Below are 26,447 nucleotides of genomic sequence, written 5' to 3'. Positions count from 1 at the left end.
GATCCCAATCCGTAACCAGTCCTGAGCTGGTCTGAGTGGCCCTGAAGGCGAGGCTGGTGTGGGGAGAGGAAGTGGGAGGACAGCGTCTGAGCACAGGGCTGAGATCAGGACAAGTAGGTAGGAGCCGAGGTAGAATGAAAGGTGGGATGGGGATGGGGGAGGTGGGAACACACTGCTTACAGGGCCACATTCAACTGAAGCTCACAGTAACATGGAGGGGCTGAGGGCCGGGCTATGGGGCACAGTGCTGAATGATGCTGCATCAGAGTCCAGAGGCTGCTTCCACAGAGCACTCTCTGTAAGGAGCAGGTGTCTGCTTTTGTAACAAGCTTGCTGGCAGAGGGGCCACCTCCTTAGGGCCTCAACACCATTGGGTGGAGGAGCACTGGGAGGAAGGTGAGGGCAGGACTGGGAGGCCAGGAGGCCCACCTCATTGAAGAGCAGCTCACGCCTCTGTTGCTTGCGCAGGTCCATCTTCTTGACAGCCACCAGACGACCGGAGCTGCGCACTGTGGCGATGCACACAACGCCTGTGGAGCCCTCGCCGATCTTGATGAAGTTGTCCAGGTAGGAGCGGGGGTCACCAGGGTCCACCACCAACTGTAGAGCAGCCCGGAACTGCTCATGGGACACACGCTGGGGTTCCCGCTGTGGAGAGCGGGGGCCAGGAGGCCCAGAGGCAGGGGTGCCAGTAGGGGCAGCGAGGGTTCGGGCTGGAGGGGCCAGCTGGGGCTCGGAGGCATGGGGGCCCAGCACTCCAGGGCTGGGGGGGCCCTGAGCTCGGGCCAGAGGCCGGGAGGAAGAGGACTGGGGGACAGCCAGGGCCCCCACTGATGGCCCATTGGGGGCCATGTTGTGAGGCTCCCCCTGAAACAGAAAGGAGAGGAGGCTGTCAGTGGAGGGGCCAGGGGCCAGCTCTGCTCTCCTGAGTAGGACAGGGGCCCGGCTGTGGCACAGACACATGGTGGTCAGGATGGAGATGCACAGTGGGCTGGGCACAGGTTGGAGTAGGTGGGTGGGGATAGGAAAAGCTTTGGGGAAGGAGACATGCGGGATCCTGGGGTGGGGGATCAGTTACCTGGGCGCCCCGGGATGGATGATCCGTATCGGCCCGTGGGTACGTGTTAAAGGGCCGGCCAGCAGCCACTTTCGCCCCACTGGCCACACCAGCTGGTTGGGGGGTGCTGACGTCAGGCCCAGAGAGGGGTCGCTTGTCCCGGGAGGATTCCTGGGCCCCCCCTGAGCCCTCCCTGGAAGATTTGGGCTTCTTCTCCGGCCCCACCCGCCGCTTGTCACCACTGCTGCCACTCCCCTCACGGCGACCAGCAACCCGGCTTTGGCTGCCCGCCTTCTCTGGACCCTCTCTGGGTATGGCGGCCTGCTCCGAGGGCATCCCATTTTCCTGGCGGGCACGAGTGGGTGGTGGAGGCGGGCTGTCTCTCCTCAGGGAATTGGAGCGTGTCACTGACATGTTCTCAAACTCATCCAGTAGCAGTGTGAGGGCCCCATCCTTGGCACCTTTGCTGCCCCGCACGATGGTCTGGGGTCCAGAATCCAGGGCAGTGGTGGGAGAGGGGCGGGGCAAGTAGGAGGGGGACAAAGGATGTGTAACCAACACACAAGGACAGGACAATACAACACACACAGAGACAAGACAGAGACAAATGAAGAAATGCCATGGGGTGATGATGGGGCTGGGCAGATGGGGGCAGCACCAGGGAGGCCCCGCAGCACCCCCTCCCTCACCCCCACACAGAGAAGTCAGTTGCAGGAGGGGGGCTGAAGGAGTAACCTCCCCTCAGTCAGGCTGCCCCGCCCCACGCCCCAGCCAGAAGCTAGCTGAAGCACCCTCCTGTCTCTCCTGCTCTCCTGGCTGGGGGGAGGCTCCCACCCTGTGGGTGAAGGGGGAGGGCAGGGGCCATGCCACTCCATAATCAACCTTGGAGAGCTGGAAATTACAGGATGCCGGGACCAGGGCACAGCTTGGCGCTTCCTCCCCTGCAGCCTGCCAGTGTTGTTAACCCCAAAAACACATTCTCTGTTCCCCTGGAAGCCAAGGGTTGGGTACAGGGAGAGTCAGACAGGACTAGGTCCAACATAGAGGGCAAGAGTACCCCAGGAGCGGGGATGGCAATGAGAATGCCGATGGGGGCTGGGTGGAGTGTGTGTCCCAAATCCACCCAGTGGTCACCCTCTCCATGCCCACCACCCTCATCCAGGTCTTGGCTACCTCTTTGAGAAACAGCCACCAGGGTTCCCTGTCCCCCACTTAGCTCCAGGCACACGGGCCTCACTGCTCCTCAAGTACAAAGGCAGCTCCTACTTCAGGGCCTTTGCACTGGCTGTTCATTCTGCCTGGAATATCTTCCCCCAAGTATGCCATGGCTCCCTCCCTCCTCTCCTCAGGTCTTTGCTGGAAACTCAGCTTCTCAGAGGGAGGCTTTTGCTAACGAGCCATCTAAAATGCCAGTCCCTAACACTCCGTGTCCCTCTTCCCTGCCTTTTCTTTAGAGCACTTAAAACCAGTGGAGCCCTAGCTGTTTGGCTCAGGGGATAGAGCATCTGCCTGCGGACTGAAGGGTCCAGGTTCGATTCCGGTTAAGGGCGCATGCCCAGGTTGTGAGCTCAATTTCCAGTAGGGGGGCATGCAGGAGGCAGCCGATCAATGATTCTCTCTCATCATTGATGTTTCTATCTCTCTCTCCCTCTCCCTTCCTCTCTGAAATCAATAAAATATATTTATTAAAAAAAATAAATAAAACCAGTGGATATAAACACACCTACAGCTCCCCAGGTACAATGTGTGTGCGAGCAGCAATTGGGTCTTCCTGTTTCTGCTCTCGCTAAATCTGAACACCTAGAACAGTGTCGGTCTGCAGAAGGTACTCAATAGACATATGCTGAACTGTGAGGGAGTGAGGGGAGCTGAGTGGAGGCTGTGGGAAGCAGAGAATATGGCCCCCACTTCTGTGCTGTCAACCACTGACACACAGGGACATGGGCCCAGGGCTTCCAGACAGCCTGTAGTCAGAATTGCCTCTACTGTGCAGAAACACTGATCCCACAAAACCCACCTATTGGCCACAGTGCCCCTATGGGGCCTGCCCCTGCCTCTGCTTGGCCTTGGCTGCCAGCCCGGAAGCCTGGCAGACAGCTGGTCAGGCCTTAGGGTCAGAAGTGCCTGGGGGAGGGAGGAAGGGCCTGGGAGGACTGGGCAGCAAACACACAGGGGCCCCAGGTCAGTGCTAGCCTGTGTGGCACCTTTGTGTGAATTAAGACAAGGTGCCTCTTCTTCCTGGTGGCCCAGGTGGGGCCTGTGGCTCAGAGCCAGTGCCCTGCCACTCAGCCTCAGCTGATCAGTCAGGAGAAGCCAGAAACAGAAGTTTGGACATGAAATCTCTCACTTTATAAGAGGTGACAAACAATTCAAAATATTCAGAAGCACCCTGCATGGCACACAGGAACACTTCAGTGGGCCCCCAGACTGAGACCCTGGTGGGAGAGTGTCTGCACTTGTGTCTGCACCCACCTCACTGACCTGGGGCCTCCTCCTGCCACGCTGGGTTGGGCAACTGGAGAGGATGAGTCATCTGTAAGCCTGGTCCCAGGCGCTGAGCCTGCTACACCCACCTCCACCCCTGGAACAACCCTGATTCGTTCCCCTGGCCAGAGGCCCTTCATGTTCCCACTGCCCTTGGGATAAAGTCCATGCCACCAGGCCGGCCTCACTGCAGGCCATGCCAGAGCACCTGAACCATGGAGGCAGGAAAAGGATTAAGAGCATGAGCCTTTAAATAGACCTTGGTTCAAATCCCAGCTCTGCTCGTTTGCTGGCAGAAAACAAACACAATCCCAAACCCAAATCCCCAAGGTTCATGTGGGCCTCTTCCTCCACTAAAAGCCCTGCTGCTCACCATCTGCCTCAGGACTCCTTCTCTTCATTCCTTAGCTCAGGTGTCCCCTCTATGAAGTGGGTCTGAACCCCAGGCCTGGATCAGGCATCTTCTCTGGGCTTCCTCAGCTCAGCCCTGACCACTTAAGGGGGGTCACCATCTGGGAATAGGTCTGCCCCTCCCACCTCCCCACCCCCACCCCGCCACACACACACACACACACACACACACACACTGCCATGGGAGATCTGTGAGGACCCAAGGACAAGTTATGGCACTGGGGTCAGGAACACAGAGCTCTAGGTGTGAGGCTCTGGGAGAGCACAACTTAGGAGCTGGTGTGGAGGGACTATTGGAGGGATCAAGGAAAGTGTGGGGTTCTCAGGGCTGGAGGCTAGGTAAGGCATCAGTGGGTAAAGGGGTGGATAAAAGGGAAGCATTGGGGGTGAGGATGAATGTGGAGGCTTGGGGTGTGTATTTGGAGGTCATAGGGATGGAGGTCAGCGAGGAGATGTTGGCCACAGGGTCAAGTGTGGGGTTAAGGGTTGGGGTCCCTCGGTGGGGACTGGTGAGGGTCAGGAGAGGCGGGGGTGCCGGCATACCTTGGGGGCCTCATGTTGGATGGAAGTGATGCAGGCAGGGTCGATGAGGGGCTTGGGCCGACGAGCTGACTCCTCGATCAGGCTCTGCCATTGGCGGGGCAGCCCCGTGAACTTCTGCTCATGCTGGTCGAAGCCCGTGTGCACGCGATGCTCGAAGTTGGATGGTGCTGAGATCTCTACCCGCTTCTTCTTCTTCCCAAACATGGCGCCAAGCTCTTAGTACCAGGAGGGCGCAGACGTGGGCTCCTGCGGCAGGCCTGCAAGAGGGGGCCACTCACCAGAACCTGCCCATTTCTCCCTGCTTCTCTGGCCCTGCCCTGGTCCTGTCCATTCTTGTCTCCTACCTGGTCTCTCACTCCTCCCACCACCTCCACAGTCAACTGTCCTTCATGGCCTCAGGGATCCCATGGGCACCTGAGTCAAATCACATCTCTCTTCTGCTGAACGCCCCCTATGGCTCCATCTCATTCAGGGGAGAAGCCAAGTCGTCCCTGTGATCCACCCCACATGACCTGCCCCATTACCTCTCGACTTGTATCTCCCCCTCGCTCACACTGGCTTTTTAACCTCAGGGCCTTCACACTGGCTGTCCCCTTCATGGGATACTCTTCCCCAGTATCCATACATGGCTCCCTCCCTCCCCTCCTTCAGGTCTCAGAGTCCTTGGTGAATCCTTTCCTGACTACCCCAAGTAAAAGAGGCCCATGCCCCATGTCCCACACCCCACGCCCCACGCCCCACGCCCCACTTCATGGCATGTTTAACTTCTGGAAATTCTGCTGTTTATTCCAGTGTTTACTAGTTTAGTGTATACAGCCGCATCACTAGAATATCAGTGCTGCAGGCCAGGTCTCATATGCCCAGTCCCATCCCCATGCCTAGCGCAGTGTCTGGCACACAGTGTGCTCAGTGACCCATTCCTAACGGCCTGGTCACGACCATCATGCTTTCCCAGTCTGGACTCTGGGCCAGGAACACTACACCCCTTTGGTTACTTGTTTAACAAATGGTCACTGAGCCTCGCCACGCCTAGGCAGCCTGACTGCTACACTCCCACTCCACAGAGGAGGAGACTGCGGCTCAGAGGAGGGAAGCTCCTCACCAAGATCACACATTTGGGAAGACCCAAATCATAACAGATACTAACAGACAACACAGGCCCTGTTTTTAGGGTCTGGGAGCTCCAGTCAGGTATTTAGAATAGTACCAAGCACAGTGTAAATGAAAGTTGATTAAACAAACCTGGCTGGTTTGGCTCATTGGCTAGAGCGTCAGCCTGCAGACTGAAGGGTCCCGGGTTCGATTCCAGTCAACGGCACATGCCCAGGTTGTGGGCTCCATCCCCAGTAGGGGACATGCAGGAGGCAGCTGATCAATGATTCTCTCCCATCATTGATGTTTCTATCTCCCTCACCCTTCTCCTTTCCTCTCTGAAATCAATAATATATATATAGATTTAAAAACAAACAAACAAAGGGCACAACCAGTTGGCTCAGTGGACAGAGGGTAGGCCTATGGACTGAAGGGTCCCAGGTTTGATTTCGGTCAAGGGTACATACCTCGGTTGCGGGCTCGATCCCCAGCCCTGGTTGGGGTGTATGCAGGAGGCAACCAATCAATGTGTCTCCCTGTCTCTCTCACATGATATTTCTCTCTCTCTCTGTCTCTCCCCCTCCCTTCTACTCTCTCTAAAAATCAATAAAAAAATATCCTTGGGTGAGGATTAACAGATTAACAAACAAACAAAAAAAACAAAGGGGCCAAAGGGGAGACACCTGATGGTGGAGTCCCCAGGGAGACCAAAGAAATAATGGGGAGGCGCAAGATGACCAGAGAGTAAATCTCTCTCTGTCACTTACCCTGTGTGACCCTGGATAAGTGACTTCACTTCTCTGTGCTTGGATCAACCTCCATAGGACTGCTGTGAGAATTAAATGAGTTAATGCAAACAGAGCTGGGCACAGAAGGAGGGCCTGTCCTTATTTACTATTCTGATGGTTAGGATTACTTCCAGCAGTGTCTGAGGAAGGAGGGGACTCAGGTCTGGCTTCCCTGTCCCACATGAGCCCTGGAGTCCACAGACCTGGTTTGACACTGGCTGTGCTAGAAGTGCCCTTGGGCAGGTGCCATCTCCTCTTGGGGCTTCGGGTTACTCATCTGTAAAATGGGAACAAAACGTCTCATTTACTCATCCATTAATTTATTCACCCACTCATTCAGTAATAACTCATTCCTTTGTGCCCAGCCTGTGCTGCTTGGTATTAAGGACACAGCAGTGATAAAGACAGCTTCTGATAGCCCAGAGTGGCAGGGACTGGGGTCAGGGAGCACCAGACCCAGATTGGAGGGATGGCAGGGTGGGAATAAGGGAGGCTTCCCAGAGGAGGTGCTTGTGAGCTTATATCTAAGGACGAGAGGAAACACCCAGGTGGGTATTTTGTCTGGTTCATGGCTAGCTTCCCAGTGCCTGGCACAGGGTCAGCCACAAGCACAGTGAGTCTTATGACCTATGAGGATGTTCAGAAGCATGTCTGGGATGTGGCCTCTTCAGCCCCTGACTCTCCTCCCATGAGAGAGCTGCTCCTTTCCTATGGGAGCAGCTCTGTAAGGTGAGGCCAAATAGGCTGCCACCCCTTGCTCAGAGGAAGGACCATCAATGGGCAGCCTCCAGGAGAACCGGTTTGGCAGTGGAGGGCGGTGGGCAGGAACCCAGCAGCTAACCTGTCTCAACTGGTCTGGGCCTCTTGGCCAGCAGGTGGCCAGAATCAGGTCTGGGCCGAGCTCCCCCAGGGCACTGTCCTCCATGTTCCAGGGACCCCAGCTGTCTAGATATGGGGTGGGATAGCCCTGGTCAGGGAGGGGGCCTTTTTGCTTCTGCCTCTGCCTCAACCTCTTCTATAGCACCAACCAAACCAGGAGCCCCTTTAGTGTCTCCCCCCATTCCAGGCCTCTGAACACTGTCCAGCCCTCCCTCCCAGACTTCCATTGGTGGCCCTGACCCACCCTATACCCTACACCCGACCCTCTTCCATCTTCCCTGCTCTGTCACCCCAGATCTTTGCCCTATATCCTATCACCTCTGCACTGTCTTCCCCGCTGTGCCTCCCTTTGGCCCCAGACCTAGCCTCACTTTTCCCCTTGGCCTTTCTCACTCTTTGCTCTGCCCATCCTCCACCTCCCGGCCCAGGCCTCGCAGGAGAGGGTTAGCCACGTGACCCCTTACTAACCAAGGAGAGGGAGGAGCTCAGGATCCAGATGCGTGGGCAGGAAGCAGCCTGGCAGATGGGGCAGCCAACCCAGAACACCCACCCATAAACTTCCAAGCCACCTCTGCACAGTGCAGGCAGTGACCCCACAGGGGGAAGGGGCAGAGGGGCACACCTCCGGATATTTGCCTGGGGCCACCCCTTCCCTCTGGCACCACATGGAGGGCAGGACAAACAGAGGAACTGACCGTGTTTATAAGATCAGGCGGGAGCCCCACCCTGGGACAGCTCCAAGAACAGCTGGCTCCTTCACCACGCTCCTCTTCCCACCAAGTCCCCAAGCTCCTGACCTCATGGGGGCCTCAGAAGAAAAAGGAGAGGAGCTGCTACTTAAAGGTAGGGGCCAGCACCAGAAATGCGGGATGCTGGGATTCCCAGACAAGCTTGGAACTTAGGAGTAAGACAGCCAAGGGCCCAAACCTGGGCTCTATTGCTACACACTGTGGCCCTGCACTGGCAGCTCAGCCACTCTGTGCCTCAGTTTCCGCCTGTAAAAGTGAGTTATGACAGCTCCTGGAGTTTTATAAGGAGTCACAGAGAGCATAGGCATGATGGCCAGGCCCCTAGGAACTGCGCATAGGAAGGAAGTGTGTCCCCTTAGAGAGCGACCCACACTTACTGCGCACCTGCTGGGTTCTAGCCCCTCTTCTAAGCACTCAGCCCAGAGTCCCTCATTTAATCTGCTACAGGCTACAGACCTGACCCCGGTTACAGGCAAAAAAACAAAAAACAATAAAACACAAGACATAGAGAGGATGAGGACATACTCCTTGGCCAGGTTACACAGCTTGGTAGCAGCGTGGACATGAGATTCCAGGCCTGTCCAACCCAGTTCTCAGAATTAGCAGCAGCTGCCTCTTGGGAGATTTTCATGTGCTGGGCCCTGCTTGATGCTCTCTGTGCCTAATCCCACTCCATCCTCATAATAACCTCTGAGAGAGGCACTCTTATCATTCCCAATTCACAGATGGAGACCCCAAGATTCAGAGATGAGCCCCTTGTCTAGGGCACCCAGGCTTTGAACCCAGAGAGTTGGACACCAAAGTCCAAACTCTGAGCTGTCTATTCTGCCCTGAGGATCACAGCCATGCTATTTTGTAAATTAATTTTTTACATGTTTTTTTATAGATTTTTAGAGAGAGAGGAAGGGAGAGGATAGAGAGACAGAAACATCAATGAGAGAGAAATATCGTCCAGCTGCCTCCTGTACACCCCCTATTGAGGACTGAGCCTGCAACCCGGGCGTGTGCCCTGACTGGGAATCAAATTGGTGAACTCTTGGTTCATGGGTCAACGTTCAACCACTGAGGTATACTGGCCAGGCTGCAGCCATGCTATTGTCATCATCATCATTATCATCTCCAAGGTAGGTAGGTCCTGGCCTCCTCCCCTCTCCCTACCTCTCCTGCCCTGAACCTTTCTGGGGGGAAGGGTCCCTACTTCCTATCTGACCTGTCTGGCCCTGGCCCCCAGGGATAGCAAGAGGCAGCACAAAGTGGGGCAGCTGCCTCCCCTCCCCCCGACCTTTATCCACCTTTCCCGCAGGCCTTTGGCATGACAGGCTACAGCGGAAAAGGTGTCCGGAAGTCAGTCCCTACCACCAAATGTGGCTCGCTGAGGCTCAGCCCCAGTATTTATACGGCCATCAACACCAGAGGGCCTCACAACCCTGCACAGATGCTGATGCTGAGCTCACTGATTCTCTACAATCTCAGTGAAGTGGTTATTTTCATGCCCATTTTGAAGATGTGGAAACTGAGGCTCACAAAGTGAAATCCTGCACTAAGGGCATCCAGCAGAACTGAGCTTGAAAGACAGTCCTATTCACTCCAGAGTCAACATCCTTAAATGCTACTTTGGCTCACAAAGACTCCTCTTTGTAACCCACAAGGCCCATCACTTCTCCCCTCTCTCCTTCCTCACACCCCCTCATTCACTCTACCCCAGCTACATGGGCTTCCTCACTATTCTTCAAACCCTAGAAATGCCCCAACCTCGGGGCCTTTGCACTGGTGGTTGCTACCTGCTGGAACTTACTTCTCACTGATTTGCACATGGCTCTCTCTCTCCTTCTTTCCACCCGCATCTGTGCTCAAATGTCCCTATTGCTGTCCTGTCACTCTCTATGCCCCCCTTTCTCTGCTTTTTTTCCTCATTGCATTTCCATACATTGTGTGTGTGTGTGTGTGTGTGTGTGTGTGTGTGTGTGTGTAATTCTTCAGTGTCTGTCTCACCTACTAGAAAGTCAGCTCCATGAGAGCCCTAGAGCCAATTGCTCCCCACTGTACCCCAATGCCTGCAACACGGCTGGGCCCACAGATTCATCTGTACCCACTACACTATTTCCCTGCTCTCATGCCTCAGCTTCTGCACAGGCAGACTGTAAAACTGGCAGAGAAAGTCCTGAAGTCCAGTGTTTGATCCCAAGAATGCAGACACATTTTTGCATCCTACTCTAAAATGTTTGTTTCAATTTAAAAAAATCTTTTCAATTAAATCATTTCTCATGTGGAACAGGCAGTTTTCAACCTGTCCTAGCAAAAGCTTCAGATTTTCCAGTCACACTGGCTTGTTCTACCCTCTGACCTTTCATGAGAGGAAACAGGCAGAAGAGCAAGAGCCACTGTGTGACAAAGTTGTCTGGGTGTGTGTGTGCATGTGTAAAACTTTTACTTCCTACTCCCTCCCCGCCGCAGGCACTGTATAAAGCTGCTCCCCTGGTAGTGAAGGGAGCTGACCCAGCTGGAACCCATGGGCCCAGGGGCAGAGAGGGGATGTGATTGGGATCACAGCTATCCTTTCATCTTCACCAAACTGAAGGGGACTATGAAGCGCTCACTGTCCCCAGCTGCACTGAGGGCTTCCACCACTGGCTCCTGCTCACCCTTCTGCTGTGATCTTTACCTACCAGCTCCAGGAAACCTCTTCCTGCCTCAGTTTACTGCCTACCTCTCTGGGCTGTGCTCTGACAATGGAGAGAAAATCCAGTTTACCTTCTCAACAGACAGCAAGCTCCTCACTGCCCCTCTTAACATCCCATACCATTCCCACCTCCCACCCTTCCTCAGCTCTTGCTGTCCATCCAAATCACTCTTCAAGCTTCTCCTCATGAGCCTAGTTCCTCCAAGAAATCCTCACATACCTGGGACTGACACATGCCCCCCTCCTTGTCAAACACCTACTCTACTCACAATGACCCCATGACACTCAGGAACCCACTATCCAAACATCACTGTCTACTGACAGCTGATATCTACCAGGCAAGGCAGGGCCGACAGCAGTGGCCTGAACAGCCAGAAACATCCCTGCCCTGACAGAACTCACCTTTTAGGGGTAAGGAGATTGTCAACAGATGAGATAAATCCGAAAAACAGCTAGTAAGTCAGATAAATGATGAGAAGAAAATAAAACAGGGATCAGGAGGGTAAGAGGAGGTTAGAATTTTCAATGAGGTCTGGGAGGGCCTTGCTGAGAAGGTGACACTTGAGGAGGGACCTGAATAGGGAGGAAAGGGGGAGCCATGTGGGTACCTGGAGGAAGGCACTGGGCAGCCAGAACAGCCAGGGCAAATGTCCTGAGGTAGGAACATGCCTGATGCGGTCAAAGAGAAGTCAGACTAAGTGTCTGAGGCCTGGGCAGCGAGGGAGCAAGTGATGAAAGAGGAGGGCAGGCAGGCGGTGGGGGCAGATCGAGAAGGAATTTGTGAACCACGGGGAGGACACTGGCTTTTTCCTGAGTGAGATGGAGCCACAGAAAGACCTGGCAGGGGAGAGACAGGGCCTGACACTGTGCAAGGAGCTCAGACCCTGGAGTTGGGACAGGACAGAAGCAGGGATCCAGGGAAGTGGAGGCTGTGCGAGTCCAGCGGGAGACCACATGGGGATGGTGGAAGGGGAAGCAGTGGGCAGGTTCCGGGCTCGCTATAAAGGTCGAGTTGGTAGGACTTGCCAAGGACCGATACTACTTTAGTAATAGCTCGAGTGTGAGCTCACTGGGAGCAGGGGCATGGTCTGGTCTTGCCCATCAACACATCCCCCAAACATCTGGCACACTGCTGGCCCTTAGTATCACCTAACCCAATGGTCGGCAAACTCATTAGTCAACAGAGCCAAATATCAACAGTACAACGATTGAAATTTCTTTTGAGAGCCGAAAACCGACTTCTGCGCATGGGCCACGAAGTTTCAATAGCACTGTATGTGCGCGCCCGCACGTGGTATTTTATGGAAGAGCCACACTCAAGGGGCCAAAGAGCCGCATGTGACTTGCGAGCCGCAGTTTGCCAACCACTGACCTAACCTGTTATACCATTATGAGTGTGTCTATTGTTATCTCCTGTTGCTCCACACAGGCGGGGACCACATTTTGGTTGGTCATGACCGGATCTCAGCACCTAGAACAGGTCACCCCTTAGGCAGGGGTCCTCAAACTTTTTAAACAGGGTCCAGTTCACTGTCCTTCAGACCGTTGGAGGGCCGGACTATAGTTTAAAAAAAAAAACTATGAACAAATTCCTATGCGCACTGCGGGCCCGGGACTAGTCGGCTCCTAAGCAGGACAGGCAGCGGCACCCGGCGGGCCGGATAATTGTCCTCGGCGAGCTGCATGTAGCCCGTGGGCCATAGTTTGAGGACGCCTGCCTTAGAGGCAGCTGGGTGGATGGAGGGGACGCTGACTCTGGCCTGAGCCTATGCCAGGCATGCAGACCGGGCCACGCTGAACCTTCCAAATAGTTCTTGGGTGGGTGGGTATGGAGTCCTCTTCCTTCCTGTTTCCCAAACCAGGAAACAGGCCCAGAGAGGGGAAGTCACTGCCCAGGGCTGCCCAGCACCAGGTCACAGAAGCACCCACTCAGACCCAGAGAGGCTTTGTTGACGCCTCTTCAGCCTCCTGCTTCCCAGCGGCCCTGGCTCCAGCCAAGGCCTCCATTCCAGACAACAGACCCCAGAGGTTTATGGGACAAGAACAAGGACAGAGACAACTCCACTAGTGATAACCAGAATCAGGATCAGAAAGGCTGCCTTGGTTAGGAGGGAATCTAAAAATATGTTAAACGAACAAAACTCGACAAGGGCTTCCACCTTTGCTCAAACTGTGACTTAACATGGCACTGCCCAGTGGGCCCTGCCAACCTCAGGACCTTGTCTCCTCCCCTCACTTCACTCCAACTACACGGGTGGTCTCTTCTTTTGCTTTACACATAGGAATCTTGTTCCAGCCTTAGGGCCTGTGCACCTACTATTTTCTCTGCCCAGAGCTGCATGGCTCACCCTTTCTTGACATTCATGTCTTAGTGTAAATAAAACTGCCTCAAAGAGGCCTCCCCGACCCCGTGACACAATCTGCACCCCTGCTTTATATTTCTCCATGGCAGTTATTACTACCTGGCACCACCCCTCCCCCCAGTACAATGTCAGCTCCCGGAGAGCAGGGGCCTTTGTCTTGTTATTGCTGCCATCCAGAGTAGGACCTGAGCACACAGTAGGCACTGAGTAAATATCAGTGGAACAAAGGAGTGATGCCCTTGCCAGTGTGATGAGTCTAGACCCCTCCGCTCTCCCCTCCGCTCCTTTACTTTGAATTTATATTAGTTCACACAAACACTCCATCCATGCTTTTGTTCCGGCCCCCCGGTCCAGTTTAAGCACCCATTGTGGCCCTCGAGTCAAAAAGTTTGCCCACTCCTGGTCTAGACCCTGAGGAGAGGCAGGGACGGGTGTTGGGGGCAGGGGGCAGACAGGAGCCCCAAGGCCCATCCCACACTGTCTGAAAGTCTGACCTGATGCCTGAGAAGGAACTGGGGCCCAAGTCCTTTGAGAGTGAAGCTGGCTATTTAGTAAATAACCAGGTGTGTGTCCCAAACACAAGAAGCACCCATTGGGTGTCCATCCCAGGTCCTCCCCACCACAGGGAGGCCCGCCCCAGCCATGTGGCCTAGGCTGGAAATCTGAGGAAGAGGCAGCATATTTGGACTACAGACAAGAGGCAAGTCATAGAGTGGAGGATGCTGCTAGAAATCCATGAATCTCCCCCAGTGGGTGAAAGCCCATAGAAGCACATAGATCTATCTGGGTTCACCCTGGTCTTGGGAAGGAGAGCCTGGAGTCAGCAGTATGGGGAGTGAGAGGCAGCCCTGCTCTCTGAATTCTGGCCAGACACAGTGCCATTCTCCCCGACCAGGCCTTCACACAGATTGTGCCAGTGCAAGGGCTCAGCAGGCAGTTGGTGGCTAAGAGCAGACTGCCCAGGCTCAGATACCAGCTCCACCACTGCCAAGCTGTGTGCCTCTGAGCAAGTGACTCAAACTCTCTGGGACTCAATGTCCTCATCTGCAAACGGAGGGGAATGAGTCTCTTAACTCCCGGGAATGTCTAGACCAGCCTTGGGCAAACTACGGCCCGCGGGCCGGATCTGGCTGTTCTATCCAGTTCTCTTGCTCTCTCCTCCACTCCTCTACTTTGAATTTATATTAGTTCACACAAACACTCCATCCATGCTTTTGTTCCGGCCCTCCGGTCCAGTTTAAGAACCCATTGTGGCCCTCGAGTCAAAAAGTTTGCCCACCCCTGGTAGACAATAGAATGAGATGACATTTAGAAGAGTGCATGGCATCCATAGGTCCTCACTACATGTTAGCTTCTGTTATTATTACTGCCATTGTTGCTGCTGCTGCTGCTGCTGAATGAATCAAGGAACAAATAAATAAAAGAGGATGCTGGGCAAGTTCCGCTCTTGGTCAGAGCAAATTTGCCAGTCTTACTACCTCTGTTATGTCTTACTTTCTCTAGGCTGGAGTGGGGGAGTGTAATGGGCTGCCACTGTCTGAAGACACACCTGCCTCTCCCGCTGGACTGGGAGCCTCCAAGAGTACAGGGCCTGGGGCCATCTCAGCCACCTTGTGTGCCCAACCCTGCCCAGCAAAGGGGGGCAGGGAGGGTGGTGGTGAAGATAGCTCTGAGTGTGGTTGAATGAAAAGATGCCACTTCCTTTACCCAGCTGGGCCCAGGCTGGTGCTCAGAGGTTCAAGGGAGGCCAGTTGGCTCCTCTGACAGCCCCAGCCTCGAATACCCCTGCCCTCCTGGCCAGGCACAACAGGGCACAGACACAAAGGGCTCTGTTGGTATCCCTCACCCCCCAGAGGTGCCCAGGGTGGGAATGAATGCCACAGCAAACCTGAGTGTGGGTGAGTCTGCAGGGACGGGGGAAATCAGATTAGACTTCATTCATTCTTCCCTAAGGCAGGGCAGGAAGGAGGGAGAGGGTACAGGCAGAAAAGAGGCTCTGGAGCCCTCCCAGGCCCCCGGAACTCAAGCCCACCCCTGCCATGCAAATCCCTGCCACACACACACACACATACACACACACACACACACACACACACACACACCCCCTAGACACAGAAGCACAGTCATCCACAGAGACCATGACACAGACTCAGCATAAACATCCAGCTACACAACCACAGACACACAGGAACACACACCGTGGCCGTACAAGAAACTCCCTGAGCAGCCAGAGCCAGCAGCAGCCATGCCAACCCAACAGAGGCAGCGGTTGTAGAGCCTGAGCATGGGAAGGGACATCACACCTGAGCCTCAGCTCCTGCCTCTCGGATATGGGCACCCACAGAGCAAGTCCAAGGGAAATGTGAGGCATCAGTGGGAGAAGGTGAGGGAAGCAGTCTTAAAGTGGCGCCTGGCTCAGAGGAAGCTCTCAGCATGGAAGGGTCAGACACTAGGACAGTCACAGCCAGGTCCCTGAAGCACCCATGCACCCAGGACACCTCCAAAACCACTATAAAGACCCACACATATCCCAGAGGTGCAGGCATTCCTGAAAGAGACCCACAGATACATGCCAATGGCACGCACGATACAGACCTTGGCCACCAGCCAGAAATAGAGGCACATGCATACACACCCAATTCCACAGATGCATCATAACTGCTGGACTTCCCTAGAAAGGCGGACCCAGGATCCCATACACACACCAGGAACATTCCCCAAGACAGATTTAGACCATAGACCCACACAAGCCTAGATCTACACACACTATGCAATAAGTCCCCATGGTAGACCCAGGCACAACCACGGCCAACTCCAGGGTCAGTCACCTAGAGAGACACAGCCCCTCAGAACCACCCCATCCAAACCAGACCCCAGGAAGGCGCTCCCACTGAGATGCTCAGGGACCTGAACTGAGACATGTGGTAAGCCTCAGCAAAGACACCTGCCACCACCAACACGGGAACCCTGCTCCTGGGCTCAGTTAAAGGTGTGGCCCCTTGATCACATGCTCACACTGGCTCAGGTGACCAGGCAGCAGGACTACCCTCCTCACACCCAGTGCACCCCTCCCCTATCTTCCCCTCCTGCCTGAGGCCAGGGCCAGCTCACCTCTACCATCTTCTTCCCTGGGTCCTGGGCCACCTCAGTGGGGTGAGCCACAGACAGAGGCTTTCAGCTGGGAGAGCAGGGAGCAGTATCAAGGGGGCTCCCCTGGCTCTCCGACACACGTACGCACCAAGGAGAGCTGGCTGGGCTCTGTGCCCCAGCCTCTCTGGCAGTGGATGGTGACGCTGCCCTGCCCTGGCAGAGAAGTTGAGCTTCCTGTGGCTCCAGCCCACGGGAGGAGGGAGGGGGAGAATGGGAGGGAGAGATAGAGGGAGGCGGGGCTGAGTCTGGAGAGCGTGGGCCACATCACCACACCACAATGTCCAGTAGAGGGAAGGGCTAGGCAGGGACACAGGCAGAGGAGACACCAACCACAGCCCTTGCTTCAGAGGGCCAGAACCCCACTAGCACACCCACACCCCCACCTCGTTCCCCAAAGTAGGCTAGATGCCAGGGGTTAGAGAAGCAAGCAGTGCTGCATAGTGGCGGGCAGCTAGGTTTGAAACAATGATCCAGGCTGAGGGCAGGACAGTGGGGTGGGGTTCTGATATGGAGGGGTGGCTGGAGATCTGGGGCTTGATGTATTCTCTGCTCCCCCCACTTCCAGGCAGTGAGTCCAGAAAGAGCTTCGAGAAAACACAACGAAGGTAGCCTCTCTAGCTCTGCTCCACCCATGCATGAGGAGGAGCCTGAGACTTTCAGCCTAACCAGAAGGGGAAGATCCAGTTCATGGTGAAGCCCCCATATCGCCATCTCTAGGTGTAGGGCTGGGAGATATGGATGGTGGGAATGGGGAGAGAGAAAGGGCTGTGCCATGCTGGCTCTGCCTTCCAGGATGTGACTAACCCTTCTGAAAATAAGTGGCTCTACTCTACACACACCAAGTCATTTTAACTCACTGCTGTCCTCAATGGACAAGTACTTTATCTGGCCCATTTACATCAGAGGAAACTGAGGCAGGGAAGTTGGTCACCTGCCACCTGTCCCAGTGCCAGTGCCCTCAACCAGCTTTTCTGAGCAGCAGGCTAGCTTGTTCAGAACCCCCATTCCAGAACAGGAGAAAAAGACACTCAGAGAGGGGGATTAAGAAGGGGCCGTGTTGGCCCTACATCACACCCATTGACCTTAGATCTCACTTCCCCTGCAAAGCCTTCGCTGGCCCAGGTCAGAGTTCCTGGTGTGAAGTTTTTTCTTTCTGTCTGTCTCACCCATGATAGAGGACTTGGGGGACAGGGGTGGCTGCTTGGTTCATCCCTATTCACCCTTTGGATGCCCTCCCTGACACACTAGGCTGAGTCAGGTGCCCCCTCTGGGCCTTATCCCAGTGCTACCACTCCCGGCTATCACTGTCTCTGGATGTCTGTCTCCCCACTGGTTCACATCTGCTGAGCTCCTAGCACATACCAGGCAGGCCTGTTGGAGGCCCTGAGAACTCAGTAATGAACAAACTAGACAAAACTCCCTGCCCTGGGGCTTCCTCATTGAAGGGTCCTGTGAGTGACAGGGACCAGGTTTGAGTAGGTGGCTGGGTCCAGGACAGATGCCCAGTTGCTGGTGAGCCCAGTGAGAACAGTGAGCAGTCCAGGCAGACAGGCGGACAGAAACCTGAGTCATTTTCATTCCCCCACAGTGGCCAACTCCCACAGGACTCCCATCACTCAGACCAGGAGGGCCTGGAAATCCCTCAAACCCCCTCCTGTCCATCACCTGTTCAGTAAGCCAGAGGCTCCCAGGGCCACAGCAGGGTAGGCTGGGGACCCCAGAAGTCCCAGATCCCAGGCCACTCCCTCCCTCACCAGGGTGGAGCACCTGTCAGGCAGCCACCCAAACATGAGCCAAGTGAGGCAGCTCCTCTAACCTCCCCAGACTGGATAGGCTGGTTTGGGCTCTGGTGTGGGAAGCGAGTAGTGGCCAGCAAAGGGGAAGGGGAGGGACAGAGGAGAGAAGGGGAAAGGAGGAAGGAGGGCGCACCAAGCCTCTCATTGGAAATAAGAGGTTATCCTGGTGATAGGCCTCAGGGGCCAGGAGAGGTCGTCCAAGATCCTCTCACACTGGAACAGATTTTATTATAAACTAAATAAACATACCTCAAAATAGAGACTAAAACAGTGAACCCCCATAAAATCTACTAGTCAGATTCCCAACTATTAACTCAGATTCCCAACTAATACATTCACATTTGGGCTTCATCTCTGCCCTTTCTTTCCATCTCAGTGTCTGTCTCTTTATAATGCAGACACATGGTTCAAAAGCCAATGGCACCAGAGGGTAAGCAGTGACAGGACGGCCTCCTGCCCTGTCCTAGCTTGGCCCCAGAAACAACCTCTACTAGGTTTTTTCTCCTTTCTGAGAGAGCCTACAAATGCACATGTATATGCGGGTGCACACATACACTGACACACTCTTTAGATGGCAGCATACCACATAGACTATTCTGCACCTGCTTTTTTCAAGAACATTTCTTGGCTCTCCTGTGCTGCTGGCACCAGGAGGAGTTTGGCAGCATCTTGTAAAAGTGAAGACACACACTTGGGACCTGGCCAGCGCTTTCCTGGGAGCCTACCAAGCAAAATTTGGCCCTTGGGCTCCAGGGACACGTATGGGAAGGTTCAAGAAGCACAATCTGAATCTGCCAGAGACTGGAAACAATGCAAATGCTCATCCACAGGAAATGGATAATAAAGTGTGGTCTACTGGCTCCATGGAGTAGTACACAACAGTGACAATGAATGACCACAGCTGCATGTGCACGAATAGCAAAACGATGTGAACAAAAGAAGTGAAACATAAAAAACATCCTAGGATTTTGTCCAGAAAAAGTCTGAAACCAGACAAAATGAAATACACTGTTTAGGGATGTATATAGAGGGGGTAAAACCAAAGAGAAAAGCAAGGCAGTGACTGCCTCGAAAGTCAGGGAAGGGGCTGCCCTGGGGCGGGAGGGCCTAGGGAGGCAGGGGCTATGTAGGTCTTCCCTTTATAATTGGTTATGCTGTATCTTTATGCTTTATTCATTTTCCAGCATGTATACTAACAATTTATATTATTTTAAAATGTTATATTTACTTACGTTATTTATAGTTTATTGTTTGTTTTATTAATTTTGTTTATTAATAAAAACATTATAACTTAATAGAAAAATATATATAATATATCTTAGTAGTCTTTCCATGCCTTGATCTCCACAAAGCACAGCTCTGCATGGAAGGGCCAAGGTGCCTTGAACCAATCACCATGAGGCCACATTGGTGGTTTCCAGCCTTGAGCTCTTACAAACAATGCAGCAATGACAACCATATACAGATGTCATTTCACAGGTGTGCCTGTGGGTCAAATGTCTAAAAGTGGAACTGCAGGCAAAACTCAGCACTGCCAAGTTGTCCAGTGTGAGGGTCTCACAGTCCAGGGGATTGTCAAACTCCTTGCCAGTCAGATAGGTGAAGTTGTCCCCTCGGCCTAGTTGTTATCTGCTTTTTTCTGCTTAGCAGGATGCACATCTTTTCACGAAAGAGTCAGAATTCCTTTTCTGCTGAGTATCTCTTCTAAGTCATTGCCCATTTCTCTGCATGGTCGGAGAGAGCTTTGTAAACCTGATGTCCCTCACCTTACTTACTGGGGCCAGCACAGTTAAAGCTACCTCCTCCCCAGGTTCCCCAGGCTCTTGCCACCTCTCGGTCTCAATTCCCAACACACTCCTCCTCCAGTCATCAGCTCCAGCAGCATACAGCTTCCTTCCCACATTCATGGATTCTACCAATAGAAGTCCAATGCGTGTCCACCATGTGCTGCACAGGTTGGGGAGCGGGTGCAGCATGGTCTTTGCCCTGTGGGGCTTAGAGTAAAAAATCACACAAATTAAATGTGAAATTCAGCTGAGACTCACAGGCTGGAGGGACAAAGGGAGTGGTGGAGCCAGGCTATAGGTGAGCCAGAGGGCCCGCATTTGGAAGATGTAACTCTGGGCTGCCTTGTCTGTGGAGGACGGAACTAAGGGGGCCTGAGTAGGCGTCAGGACAAGTGACAAGAGCGCATCACTGCTCCAAGCAACGATGAAGGTAGCCAGGATGGTTGGACATGAAGAGAGGAGGACAGACAGAGCTATGTCTGCCAAGAAAAAGCAAGGGTCGTTGATGAGGGGACTAAGGACAAGGCAGGTGCCAAGGGTGACTCTGAAGCTGGGTAAACCATAGTGCCATCTTCCACACAAGGGAGCCTGAGAAGAGCTCCAACACTGCCAGGGCCAGGCCCTAGAACAGCTCCATTTTGAAAAAGATGAATAAAGTGGGAGGACTCACTGTCTCCAATATAAAGGCCTAAAAGACAGCTACAGTAATCAGGAGTGTGGATAAACACACAGATCAGTAACCAGAGAGAGTACTCAGAAACAGATCCACACAAATATACCAACATTTTAAAACACTGATATTTTTCACTGTGTTAAGATACCTAATACTTATCACTTTAGCTGTACGTAACATGGATAATTCCATGGCATTAAATACATTCACAGTGTCGTGTAATCATCATCACTGTCTTTACCCAAAACCTTTTCATCATTCCCAATGCAAATCCTGTATACATTAAACAACAGCTCCCTATCCTCTCCTCCTCAGCCCCTGGTAAATTCTATTCCATTTTCAGTCTCTATGACTTTGCTTATTCTAGGCAAATTATATAAATAGAATCTTACAATATTTCTCCTATGGTTAGCTCATTTCTTTTTTTCCCCCTTAATATGCTTTTATTGGCTACAGAGAGAGGAAGGGAGAAGGAGAGAGAGAAACATCAATGATGAGAGAGAATCATTGACTGGCTGCCTCCTTCCTGCACATCCTCTACAGGGGACTGAGCTCGCAACCCATGCATATGCCCTGACCTGGAATCTAACCATGACTTCCTGGTTCATGGGTTGACACTCAACCACTGAGCCACATGTTTGGTTCATTTCACTTAGTATAATGTTTTCAAAGTCCATTCATATTGGTAGAATATATCAAAATTCCCCCCCTTTTTTTTTTAAAGAATAGTTTTGTTTGGTTGTTTTTGTATTACTTTTCACCTGGGGATATTTTTCCGTTGCTTTTAGATAGAGTGGAAAAGAAGTAGCGGGGGTGGGGTGGGAGGTGGGGGGGGGGCGGGGGAAGAGAAACACCAATGTGAGAGAAACACATTGATTGTTTGCATCCAGCATGTGCCCCGACCCAGGCAGAGAACAAACTGCAACTCAGGTTCATGCCCTTGACCGGGAATTGAACCCGCAACCCTGCAGTGCCCAGGTTGGTGTTCTAACCACTGAACATACCAGCCAAGGCCAAAGAATAATTTTTATTGGTTTCTGGAAAGAAATATCAATGTGAGGCCGCAACATTGATAGGATGCCTCCTCTACACCCCCTACTTGGGATTGAAAACCCAGCCCAGCCATGTGCTCTGACCAGAAATGGAACAGGCAACCTCCTGGTGCACAGGATGTTGCCCAATTAACTGAGCGAGACCGGCCAGGGCTCCTTCCTTTTATATGACTGAATAATATTCCACTATGTGTGTATACCACAAATTATGTATCCACTTAATTTCTTTAAAATCTTTATTGTTGAGAGTATTACAGATGTCCCCCTATTTTCCCCCTTTGCCTCCCTTTACCCAATTCCTGCCCCGCCCCTTCACCACCCTACTGTCTGTGTCTATAGTTAAGATATTTGGTTAATCTCCTCCTACCACTCTCCCCCTCCCCTTTTCCTCTGAGATTCGTCAGTCCGTCCAATGCTTCCTCTGACTCTATTTTGCTTACCAGTTTATTTTGTCCATTAGATTTGTTCATTTATTTTGATTTTTAGATTCCATTATTGATATATTTTTGTTGCCATTTTATTGTTCATATTTTGTATCTCTTCTTCTTCTTCTCCTTCTTCCTCTTCTTAAAGAATATCCTTTAACATTTCATGTAATACTGGTTTGGTGGTGATGAACTCCTGTAGCTTTTTCTTGTCTATGAAGTTCTTTATCTGACCTTCCAATTCTAAATGATAGCTTTGCTGGGTAGAGTAATCTTGGTTGTAGGTCCTTGCTATTCATCACTTCGAATATTTCTTGCCACTCCCTTCTGGCCTGCATAGTTTCTGCTAAGAAATCAGCTGACAAGTCATATGTGTGCTCCCTTGTAGGTAACTAACTGCTTTTCTCTTGCTGCTTTTAAAATTGTCGTTAGCCCTTGACATTTTAATTATGTGTCTTGGTGTAGGCCTCTTTGGATTCCTCTTTTTTTGGGATTCTCTGTGCTTCCTGGACTTGTAAGTCTATTTCTTTCACCAGGTAGGCAAAGTTTTCTGTCATTATTTCTTCAAATATGTTTCCAATATCTTGCTCTCTCTCTTCTCCTTCTGGTACCTCCATAATGCAAATGTTGGTACACATGATGTTGTTCCAGAGGCTCCTTACACTATCTTCATATTTTTGGATTCTTTTTGTTGTTGTTGTTGTTCTGATTGGGTGTCTTTTGCTTCCTTATATTCCAAATTCTTGATTTGATTCTCGGAATCCTCTACTCTACTGTTGAATCTCAGTAAATTATTCCTTATTTCAGTTAGTGTATGCTTAATTTCTGACTGGTCCTTTTTCATGTCTTTGACATTCTCACTAAAATCCTTGAAAATCTCATGAAGATTCTTGAGCAACCTTATAACTATGGTTTTGAATTCTGTATCCAGTAGTTTGCTTGCTTACATTTCTTCCATTTGTGACATGTTTCTTTGTCTCCACATTGTGGCTGCTTCCCTGTGTTTGTTTCTATGTATTAAGTAGAGCTGCTATGTCTCCTGGAATTGGTAGAGTGGCCTTGTGTAGTAGGTATCCTGTAGGGCCCATTGGCTCAGCCTCCCCAGTCTTCTGAGCTGGGCACTCTAGGTGCACCCCTGTGTGGGCTGTGTGCACAGTCTTGTACTTAAGCCTTGACTGCTTCTGGCATCACTGGGAGGCCAATTAGCTGTGAGGACCAGCTGTGGCTACAGTGGGAGAGCTGCTGTTCAGAAAACACCCTAATGGAGCAGGATTTGCTTCAGTGGGGCTTTGGTGCTCACTGAGTCTGCCCCTTGAGTGTGTCACTTGTGGATGTGTAGAGTTGTAATCTGCTATGGTCTGAAGCTGCCCACCAGGTGCACTGACTCTAGGGCCTCCAGGGAGATGCAAAGCCAGCCACTGCCTGGAGCCACCTGACAGGACCTATAGAGGGATCTTCAGATGGCTGCTATTTTCTATTTGTATTGGGCTTGGATGTGCCCAGGCAAGGCCCAGCTGGGAAGAAAGGCAGGCTGGTGCTAGTGCTGGGATTGGGCCTTTTATTGATAGGTTCGGGGCATGCTGTCACCTGCTGCAGCTTGTTTGAGAGATTTTAGCAAAGGCTGAAGCCTGAGCCAGGACAGGCCATACATATGGAAAAGCTGCTGCAAACAACTTGGGTGGGGCTGCAAATTGGATGGGGCAGGGTCTCAGGGAATACCCATGATACAGCAAACAGTGTGCTCCAGGCTGATGGAGACTCAGATATGGCTGCCAGTCAGCCCTGCAAAAGAAGAGATTTCAGCACAGGAACAATGACCCCTGTGAGCACCCCCATCTAGGAGAAAGCCACCCCAAGTTCCTGCCCCAATGCCAGACAACCCAGTTCCTCCCCATATGTGTTTGTGTTCCCCAAAGCCACCCATGCTGGGAGTCTGAGTACGTTTGTGCACTGGCACTTTAAATTGAACACTTGGGTCTCCAGCAGCCTTGGTGTCACTCAGCCACAAACTACTGTTTTTATAGCCCATAGTTGCAGGTACTTCTCTTCCCAGCTCTGGAACCCTGTGCTGGAGGTCTGGTGTGGGGCTGGGACTCCTTGTTCCTCCTGGGTGGCCTCCACAGAGATGATCTCCCTCCTGATTAAAAAAAGCGACACTCATGGGTGCTGGTCCAGCCTGGTCTGTGCCTCCACCCCTCCTACCAGACTCAATGAGCTTTCTTCTTTACTTCTCTAGTTGTAGGACTTCCATTCAGCCAGCTTTCAGGCAGTTCTGAACGATGGTTGTTCTGTATTTTAGTTGTAATTTTCATGTGGTTGTGAGAGGCGACGAGTACAGGCATTTACCTTTGCTGCCATCTTGGTTCTTCTGTGTATTCATTTATCTATTAATAGACACTTAAACCTTTTACCTTTTAGCTACTGTGAATAATGCAACTATGAACATTGGTATACAAATATCTGTCCAAGTCTTTGCTTCCAATTCTTTTGGACATATACCTAGGACTGGAATTGCTATCGTAGTTCTGTATTTAACCTTTTGAGAAACGACTGAACTGTCTTCCACAGTGGCTGCTCCATTTAATATTCCTACCAGCAATGCATGAGGGTTCCAATCTCCCTACATCTTCACCAATATTTGTTATTTTCCTATTTTTTAAATAATAGCCATCCTGGTAGGTATAAAGTGGTATCTTACTGTGGTAACTTATTTTTTTTACAAAGAAACATAAGCAATTCAATGGAGAAAAGACAGCATTTTCAACAAATGGTGCTAGAATAACTGGATATCCATATGAAAAAAAAAAAAAAAAAAAAGAACCTTGATCCAAACCTTACAATTTGCACAAATATTATTAACTCATTATGGAGCAGAGAGCTAAATGTAAAATGTTAAAACTATAAAACTTTTAGACAACAAATAGGCAAATCTTCAGAATCTAGGGCTATGACACCAAAAGCAAGATCCATAAAAGGAAAATTTAATCAATTATACCTCATCAAAATTAAAAATGTCTGTTTTGCAAAAGCCCACGTGAAGAGGATAAAAAGCTAAAGACTGGGAGAAAACATTTACAAACTCCTTATCTGGCAAAGGAGTAGTATCTAGAAGAGACTAAGAACTCTCAAAACTTAGTTTAAAAAACACACAAAAAACCCCAAACAATCCAATTAGCAAATGGACAGAAGACAGGAAGAGACATTTCACCAAAGAGGATGCACAAATGGCAGATAAGCACCTGAAAGGGTGTTCAACATCATTAGCCATTAGAGAAATACCAATTAAAGCTACAGTGAGTTATCATTACACACCTATTATGCCAGCTAAAGTGAAAAATAGTGACAACAACAAATGCTGGTGAGGATGCAGAGAAACTGGATCACCCATGCATTGCTGGTGGGGATGTAAGATGGTGCAGCCATGCTGGAAAACAGTGTGGCAGTTTCTTTAAACATGCAGCTACCATACTACCCAGCAGCTGCACTTCTGGGTATTTGTCCCAGAGAAATGAAAATTTACATTCACACATAATTGTGTATGTGGCTGTTTATAACAGCTTTATTTGTCATCACCCTAAACTATAAACAACCCAGATGTCCTTCAATGGGTGAATGGTTAAACAAACTGTGGTACATTCATATCATGGGAATGAATACTGATACAGGCAACAACTTGGATGAATCTCTAGAGAATACACTTAGTGGAAAAAACGTCAACCCCAAAAGGTTACATATAGCATGATTCCATTTATATAACACTGGGGGCCCAGTGCATGAATTCGTGCACCTTGAAAGGAACTGTGGGCTGTGAGGCTGCAGTGGGCACAGGGCGGGTCTCGGCCCATCCTCCGCGCCCCTGCCAGGCCCCCAGTCCCCTGTCTGCTGGCAGCCCTGCTCCCGCCACTGCCGCTCCCACGCACTGATGGCTCGAGCGATTGGGCTGGCACCAGTAGTGGGTGTGAGTGGGGCCACTGATGGCACCGAGCGATCGGGGCTGGTGCCGGGCACTGACAGCGGGTGCAAGTGGGGCCAGTGACGGCAAATGGTGCAAGCGCCAGATGGGACCGCGAAGCACGGGAGCAAAGGATTTTCAGTAACCACCAGAGGCTCGCCCGGATGACAGCGACCGGCGCCCCGCCTTGTTCTGGCGTCCCCATTCACCTCCTCCACCATCTTGCCGCGGCTGACGCCCGCCCTGTTCTGCGCATGCCCCCTGGTGGTCAGCATATGTCATAGCGACCGTTTGTTCCGCTGTTCCGTCTATTTGCAAATTAGGGTTTTACATATACAGATTCTTGAAATAACAGAATTATAAAAATGGGGAATAGACAGATAAGGGGTTGCCAGGAGTTAGGGACGGGCCAGGGAGGGGATGTAGCTATAAAAAGGCATCAGGAGGAATCCTTGTGATAAAATGTTCTGTATTTTTACCTTATCCACATCAATATCCAGGTTGTGTTCTTGTACTAACTCTAGACTTGCCAAATGTTACCATTGGGGAAACTAGGTAAAGGGTAC

The 26,447-nt window shown here is 51.7% G+C and overlaps 1 protein-coding gene across 10 annotated transcripts in view; it reads right to left on the bottom strand.

Moving 5' to 3' along the window:
* PAK4 (p21 (RAC1) activated kinase 4) overlaps positions 1-26,447 on the bottom strand; it is a 50,658-nt gene that overhangs the window by 4,848 nt on the left and 19,363 nt on the right. Inside the window, exons 2-7 of one of the 10 annotated variants that reach the window (XM_080644457.1) lie at positions 6,579-6,652; positions 6,355-6,416; positions 5,738-5,925; positions 4,496-4,752; positions 1,079-1,540; positions 430-867 (exon numbers count right to left, since the gene is read on the bottom strand). In XM_080644457.1, the coding sequence (XP_080500583.1) occupies positions 430-867; positions 1,079-1,540; positions 4,496-4,699 (1,104 nt within the window). In that variant the 5' untranslated portion in view covers positions 4,700-4,752; positions 5,738-5,925; positions 6,355-6,416; positions 6,579-6,652. Of the gene's footprint in view, positions 1-429; positions 868-1,078; positions 1,541-3,914; positions 4,057-4,495; positions 4,753-5,737; positions 5,926-6,354; positions 6,417-6,578; positions 6,653-7,949; positions 8,063-26,447 lie in introns of those variants that run through there. The other 9 variants (XM_080644459.1, XM_080644460.1, XM_080644458.1 and 6 more) reach the window with 9 other exon arrangements.

Source organism: Plecotus auritus, assembly GCF_963455305.1.
Source record: "Plecotus auritus genome assembly, chromosome: 10".
In the NCBI taxonomy this organism is placed as follows: domain Eukaryota; kingdom Metazoa; phylum Chordata; class Mammalia; order Chiroptera; family Vespertilionidae; genus Plecotus; species Plecotus auritus.
The sequence above is the reverse complement of the archived record's forward strand: the minus strand, read 5'-3'. Positions and strand labels throughout refer to the sequence as shown.